Source organism: Atheta coriaria, unplaced genomic scaffold, assembly GCF_025399875.1.
Source record: "Atheta coriaria isolate IRGN ID8LTWV9N9 unplaced genomic scaffold, Caltech_Dcor_3.1 hic_scaffold_14_pilon, whole genome shotgun sequence".
Classification (NCBI taxonomy): Eukaryota; Metazoa; Arthropoda; class Insecta; order Coleoptera; family Staphylinidae; genus Dalotia; species Dalotia coriaria.
Window position 1 is genome coordinate 463,556 of NW_027045456.1, and position 8,350 is coordinate 471,905.

Below are 8,350 nucleotides of genomic sequence, written 5' to 3' on the forward strand. Positions count from 1 at the left end.
TTAAGTTTACACCGTATAATAATTTAACTAGTCAACGAGTCAACAATATTTAACTTTGCAATTCAAGTAATTGTTACAATAGTATCAGTAGCGAATAAACGTTAGTAATAAATTAAACATGTACTCACTTTGAGATGTTTATAACTGCACACGATGTCTACCTCGGCGTGGCACAGAAACAATACTGATAAAAATACGTATCAAATGTTTTCGTGCAGGTGTCCAGTGAATTTGATGCAGATAAGTGCATTGTAGTGCCATCTTGATGCAAATCAAATAACTTTTGTTTTATGAACTGAAAGTATCAAGTAAACAAACGGCATTTTAGCGACGAGATTTATTTTGATAAATCAAGTGTTTAACAAAGATCAACGACGAGATACTTACGCTATTTTTCTGTTTCCACGTTTAAGTTTTTGTATTATTGTATTTATTTAAAGACTTTAATCTTCGTTTGCGGACTACTGCGAAATTTAAGGTTACAAATCCTTGAGAAAAGATTTGACGAGTTTGACTCACGGCGCATGTCATTTCAACGACAAACGCGATGTCAACGCCACTGCGGCGAGTTTGGGAAGCTTCACTTCAGATTCAAACTCAAAATTGTTACAGTTAGAAATTGAAAAAACACATTTTCGCTACTAAACCGTATATTACAGTTGCAACCACTAAGATAATCTCGAAAAATGCTGATAATTTCCACCTAAAATTCATTTTTTAATCGTAAAACTTAAAAAAATGACGCATATTACAATCCTGAAGCATAAATCCAGAATATCTGTGAGTTTGATTGATTGTTGTAGGCACTCGCTGCATTCATCCCTTGTGTGCGCCGCGCAAAAAGTTCAATTGTTCCAGCTCTAATGCTAATTGTTGATCTATCCACCTATGTGTGACGTTAATAATAGCGATGCGGACGTGTTCGATTGAGCGGCGCGATACGAGTGACGTTCTCCATGCTACACAATCCTTTCAAACGCCAAACGGTGATATATCCACCTCCCAGCTCATCCGATAATATCCTAAATCTAAATCCTAATGCTTGATGTGCCGGAGTGCGTGTTATGGCGGTGGCGGCGGCCGATAACTGATATCCGATGGACTGCGAACGATTTGCAAGTGCCGCCGCCGTCACCACGCCACCAACCTCCGGGGGGCATTGCGGGTGTGGGCGTCAGTGTGATGAATACAAGAGGCGCGACCGAATATGTTTGAATATGACAAACGTCCGACATTCAGGACGTATGATAAGATATGTGCATACAGTGTGTTTATAGGGAATTTGTTTTTCAGGAAAATTTTGTTTAATTTGAGAATATTTGTTTTATTTGAAAAGAAATTTTGAGGAAAAAATTAGGACAAGGTGTAGTTATGTTTATATTATGACACTTGAGGGCTATTCGTCTCATATAAACATATTTCTATGCTTTGTTGGTGATGATGGCAATAGAGACGATTGTTATTTGAATAATCGCAGCCACAATGCTCACACCCATTGATTGAGATGAAGTATAACCTTAAAATTGCTAAAATCAGTTTTAATTTATTAAAATTCAATTTTTCAATAATTTCATCAAAAATGTCTTAAAATTCGACATTTTATCATAAAATCCATAAATTCAAAAAAACAAAACAAAAATCTTGTGATTTTAGTTTTATTCTACTTTAATTTTCTTTTTTGGCGGTTTACTAACGTAAGAACTGCAATTTTGAAGCAATTTACACTCTTCCCCGAACTCTTTTCGCTCGTTAGAAGCCAGATTCTATTCCAAAGTATTATTATGTATTATTAAGCGCATGAGGATGATGACATAACCGGTAGATCGCTCCTCCTCGCTGAGTTTTACGACAAAACGCACGAGGCGCTTCGAAGTAACGAAATCGAAAGTGGTCTTCTGAGAGAACTGATTCACTTCTTCGCCTCACGAGCCAGCCGATCAATTGAATGGAAGAATCGGCCTTGACTGTCTTGTGTCTTGCGCATGGACTACTTTAAGTCGATCGCCTTTATTTCCAAGTCGCGCCGCGAAACTGGAACATTTCGAGCAGGCAAACACCTTGCATTATTTTTGCAGTGGATGCAAAAAGCAAAAAAAACGTTATCGTAAACTCCTGAAGCCAAAGTGTTGCAATGAATCAACGAGGTATTCGACGTGGGGCATGAAGACTTGTCCTTTTGTAAAAATATTTGCGCGCCAAATATGTAGACGTGTTGCATTTCGCATTGAAAACATTTAAATTGCAATTTTAAAATATTTTCGCAAGTAAAGATCACGTAACATTTATATATCAATTGCAAATTGTGCGTTATGACATTTGTGGCTTGATTTTATAGATTTCACATTGACTCGCAGCAATTAGGAGTTTTAGAAATTAATTCATGATTGACAAGGACTTATATATAACACAAAACGAAAATTTTATTATTTTTAAAATTAATGAATTAATAGCATAAAAATAATTGGTGTTAGGTGTCAGGTTGATAGTTAACCCATTCGGAAATTGAGAATGTTTGTAACGCAAACAAATAGCAATAAAATTACCAAAATGTCAACCGACTAACGATTACATTCATGTGTCGCTCCGCCAAGAATTCAAGTTTATTTTGTAGAATCGTAAATGTCATAGATAAAATGTAAATAAATTTCAAATTAACATCTGAATTAAAACTCATAATTATCGACGGATCTAGATTTGAAAAAATTCAACAAATTCAAGACCTTTGCCGATGTTTAAACTAAAATTTCGAATTTATTGACTATCAGATGTTGAACTTTTCTTGCGGATACAAAATAATGTAAATATATAAAAAAAATATGTTTTTTAAAACAAAAAATAAACAATTTAGCTTCGAGGCATAGCAGTAAGTAGGTCCTAATGGAAGTAAAAATGATTTCAATTGAGATCCGCGACCACGAAGATCGTTAAAAAGGCATAAAATTGCGCGCACGCCCTAAAGGCAACACGAACCAAGCAATAACATTATTTAACCATTATTTAACATTAAATACAAATAGCCGCAGTACACAAACATTTTATGCATTCATTTATCTCAATATATCACATTCAAATGTTCGCAGATGTAGATTACTCCGAATAATTTACATATTACATAAAAAATCGTAAAATTTTTATTTTTATTGGTTAACAATTAGATTTTGAGTACATTTTCTAGTATTATGTAATAATCTACAATCCAGTGATTCAGGAAATGAATGAAATATTTATAGGTTATGTATTGGAAGCAAATTTGTTGTAGATTGAAGTCAAAGGATAAATGTGACAGGATACAAGTGGCTGTCAAGTTTATACACTGCTCCGCATGAAATTGAAAATTGCGAGCGATATGCAGCATAAAGTATAACACGTATAAATCGGTATTACTCGTAGGTATTACTGTAAATGTGACCTGGATCGGATCGTCGATTCGCCAAAGTTGTGTGCATGGTTAGAATGACGCACGCGGACCGGTAATGCGTGTGTTGCGGTGCACGTAAGCGTATGTACATAATACATAATGTGGATTATTAAAAATTATAATTTCACTTACGAGGCAAATGTTATAGCTACACGAATTGGCTGCGCCACAGCCACTTATTGATGAGATTTATTGTATCTAGCGATCTTTTCGGTTACTTCACCGCACGTGTGCAGAATTATCGCGGATTGTCAATAAATTTTCTTTGGATTTGTATTTATTTATAATTATTTGAAGAAATTTTAATTTTTGAATGAAATTTTGCCTGTTTTTCATTGTTTTGCGGCATGAGAAGTGGTATTTTAAACACGGACGGCCAAAATTGTGAGAAAAGTACTTTAGTCACGGGTTTTAGACACGGGGTGGAGTTTGCGCCTGCGCATTTGCCAACGATGTTGCAGAAAATCGAATAAAATGCTATGCGGCGTTAGCCAGTAAAATTGCGAAAATTTTAAAAGTTTAAAATTGTTTTCAATTGACATTTTCATTGCAATTATCATAGAAATTAGTTTCCTAGCAATACCTATATTTAATAACATTATTATTTAAATGATGATTGCAAAACGGAAAGTTTTCACATTGCAATGAAGAATTAATTAATACGAAATGAGAATTGTCGCCAAAAAAATGCAAATTGAGCAACAATTTGTTAGATGTCAAAGAATGGAAAACAAAAGACAATTTGCATAAAACTCTAGTCACCTACGCGTACCATTCTTCAGCATAAATAGCGAGCGATTAAAATATTTATAACATGAAGAAGAAATTTCGAAATTGCGAAACAAATCTAGCAGAAAATTTACGGCAAACATTCCATTCTATTCCTTATACCACCATAAAAAGAATGAAAAACTTGAAAATAAAGAAAATAAAAGGAAGATAAAGAATGATCAGTGACGCATTTTATTTGTTTGTTATTTAATACACTATACACTATTAAAAAACGTCATGCACACGAATACAAATGTCTTTCTTTCAGATTAAGAGGCACGTTTAAACGGCCGTTTAAAAGCGACGAACAGTAGCTTCGATTTCATTCAAATTTTCAACGTCGAACAAAAGCGTTCACAATCTGTTCTGCATTTTCCCCTCGCACGCACAATGAAAGGAAACAGAAGAACTATATTATATTAAAACACGGCCGGGCAGCAGCTAGCAGAATGAAATCGAGCATTAAAAGTGTTTTCATAAAAGAATATTTTTTAATGTTTGTATTTAAACGGATCAAATTATGCTTCCTTTACTTGAATAAACTTGGCATTCTTTATATTTCAATGTTAGGTAAAAAGATAAGTACCTCATACACATTTATTACTAATTATTTCATTAAACAATTTATTAATAAGAAAAAAAATCAAAAAATTCAAAAAAAATTTAATTTAAAAACAAAGTTTTAACCTAACTTAACCTAACTTTTTACTTATCCTAACCTAAAAATGCAATATGATACCCATATCGACTCTTTTTCAACCACAAATCTTTGGTTTCATTAACCATCTTGAGAAGCTGCACTTGAATTTAGTTTCTAGTATTTCTTCCTTACACAAATCCAAATATCTTGTTTACTTTTGTTAGCTTCACTATTGTACGCAACAAAATAAAGAAAACGCCAACAAATCGATGAGACGCTAACCATAACCTCAAATTGAATAGAATAGTTTATGTTGTGATGTGCGGTTTGACGTATCCGCCCTACAGGCTCACCTTCTTCTATTTGCAGACTATTCCCAAAAGCAAAAAAATTAACTTTTTTTTTTAGTTTGCTGCTATTATATCGCAATAAAAACGCACATTGAACATTTCAATTTACGCGCGTATAGAATTTCTTTTAAGTTGGTGCCTATTACGGTTACATCATCCGCTTTTAAGCGCTGATAATAACAATGGAAAAGGGTAAAATGAGTTCGTAATTTACACGTGAGCGGGGATAATAAATCCAGTTCGATATGTTCAATGTTCAATGGTTATAATATATTACCAAGTGGAAATTATCGATTTGTTCCTCGTGTGGCGCAAGTCTGCAAGTTCGCAATCTTTATGCACTTTACGCGGACAATAACCATGGAAATGGAGCACTTGCGGCTGTAATTCGCGTTGTTTATTGCCATACAAATAGTCAAAACAGCAACAATATCATTATGTTGTCAGCAATAATTTTCAAAATTGTCCAAGCATCACAATACAATGCTTAGACTATAAATTTTGTAATTATTTAGACAAAAATCTTCTTAAATGTTATTGGGAGCGATTTTTGTTTGAAATTTAGGTTAGGATTTACTTTACTTTTGAATTTCTTATTATATAAGTGGTAGAAATAAAATAATTGCAATATAAGCCTGAAAAAACATTTTTTTGAAAACATTGAATCGACATAACCTCAATTTGACATAATTCATTCTCAAAACCTTATTAGTGGCCATTTTTATTTAAAATATAGGTTAGGATTTACTTTGTGTTTAAATTTTTTGTTATAAAAGTGGAAAAATTGAATTAATTGTAAAATAAACTCTAAAAATCATTTTATGAGGACATTGAATTGACATAACCTCAATTTAACAAGTATTTATGCTAAAAGTGTGGCAAATAAGTAACTGAATATTATTATTGAATATATACACAATAGCATCACCTGTCAAGTCACAACAAATACTCTCGATTACGAAACCTTATACTACGCACATATTTTAGCAACAATCAATGAATTGAAAAGTGCACCAAATTGAGGTAATATTATATAAACCTGTTGGTCTTTTCTTCGGCCAGCGTTGTCCTGTCATGTTGCGTTTTCGTCATTCAATGCGCGCATTTTTCAGAAACAATTGACATAACTTGCATGATACATGATACCTGCCGTAATAGTGCTCGGCGCGCTCAAAAGCCAAGGCAGAAAAATGTAATATTGGTCCGGTGAAAGGACAGCGCGAGAGCAGATGAACGACGCCGGCCCAACCACACCTTGACGAAAAGTTCCCCACCGTTTTTGATTCGTATTCGCAAACTTTACACCTCGCTTTTTACTATAAATACGCGACGCGGCCAACTGTAACGATACAGAAACAAAACTACCACAAGTTGGTAAACATACACAGCTTACAATGGCATTCAAAGTAAGTCAAGTTCAAAAATCAATTTTTTTTTCATTAAAATTTAATTTTTTTAATTTTTTATTTTTTAGTTTGTTGCTTTTGCTGCGCTTTTGGCCGTAGCCAACGCAGGCGCACCTATTGCTTACGCTGGTGCCCCAGTTGCTCATTACAGTGCCGCCCCCGCTGTAAGCTACGCATCTTACGCTCCAGCCGTAGCTAAAGTTGCTGCGCCTGTGAGTTATGCAGCCCCAGTTGCACACTATGCTCACGCTCCAGTTGCTCAATACGCTGCGGCCCCAGTTGCTCACTACGCTCATGCTGCTCCAGTCGCTCACTACGCTGCTGCTCCAGTTGCCTACGCTGCGCCAGTAGCTAAATACGCCGCTGCTCCAGTTGCCTACGCCCCTGTTGCCAAAACCATTGTCGCTGAGGCCCCAGCAGCTTATGACTTCGGTTATTCCGTGAATGATCCACACACTGGTGACAGCAAGACCCAAACTGAATCTCGTCGTGGTGACGCCGTCCACGGTTCCTATTCCCTCATTGATGCTGATGGCACCAAGCGTACTGTTGAATACACTGCTGATGCTCACAATGGTTTCAACGCTGTTGTTCACCGTGAGCCACTGGCTGTGAAAGCCGTTGCCGCACCGGTTGCCTATGCTGCGCCAGTAGCTAAATACGCCGCTGCCCCAGTTGCTTACGCTGCGCCAGTAGCTAAATACGCTGCACCAGTTGCCTATGCTGCTCCAGTAGCTAAAGTTGCCTACGCTGCTCCAGCTGTCCAATACGCTCACGCCGCGCCAGCTGTGCAGTACGCCCACGCACCAGTCCACCATGGATATTCCGCAGCTCCATCTGTAAGCTACGCCTCTTACGCCCCAGCTGTGGCTAAAGTAGCTGCCGCCCCAGTTGCCTACTCCGCCCCTGCCTATTACCACCATTAAGTGTAAGCACTAAACAACAAACAAATAGTATTTATTGTTTTATGTTTTTTTAATGCCATTGTGTATAAACTATCCTAAATATAAAATGATTAATTTAGATAAGTATGAGTTTTGATTGTTTGCAAGAGACAAAGTGAATTTAAACCTCCGAGGTTTTTTATTATCTCTGCGGATTTTATGCCGTCCAAGCACATTCTCGTATATATTTCACGCAAATCGAGTGCGTTTGATCGCTTCTGACCACAGCGGCTAGTTGGGTTGCCTAACCGAAGCGTTATATCAATTACCATTATGAAAGGCAAAAAATATGAAAAATTCTCTTCCGGAAAATGAAAAATGTATGCGGTCTGCTAAGGGGTGGCGGTGGTGGGTGCACAAGCGTGGAAAATGAATTATTCTCTTACTCTCTATATCGCTATCTATATGAAAATATGGAATCATGAAAATATGAAAATGCCGTTTGGTATGTACCCGAAAAAAATAAATAAAAATGGGAAACGTTTATATCCCTCTCGATGGCGCGCCATGAAAGGATACGGGCGGAACAGAGGCGGAGAAGTCCGCACTGCTGCTGGAATAATAAAAAAAAAAATAGAAAAAGGAGGCGAACTTTGCGGCGGCGGTCAGTTCGTCCTCCCGTCATCGACACTCGTCGGCGCACGGATTTTTAGATAAAAAATATTGGACTGTACCGGACTGCATAAAACCTTCGTGATATGTGTGGGCGCATTTAACACTATTAAACATGCGCCTGGCTTTTGTTCCATTTTTTTTTTATCTTTGGAGAGAAATTTAACTCGCAGCGATTCAGTTTTTATTATAAACTTTGATTTAAAGTA

General features: G+C 36.4%; 1 protein-coding gene across 1 annotated transcript; it reads left to right on the plus strand.

Moving 5' to 3' along the window:
• Positions 1 to 6,542: 6,542 nt before the first annotated feature.
• LOC135801995 (cuticle protein-like) lies at positions 6,543 to 7,613 on the plus strand. The gene is made up of 2 exons (XM_065315539.1): positions 6,543 to 6,585; positions 6,654 to 7,613. Exons 1-2 carry the CDS (start codon positions 6,574 to 6,576, stop codon positions 7,509 to 7,511), a joined length of 870 nt encoding a protein of 289 aa, XP_065171611.1. The 5' UTR covers positions 6,543 to 6,573; the 3' UTR covers positions 7,512 to 7,613.
• The last annotated feature ends 737 nt before the right edge of the window (positions 7,614 to 8,350 follow it).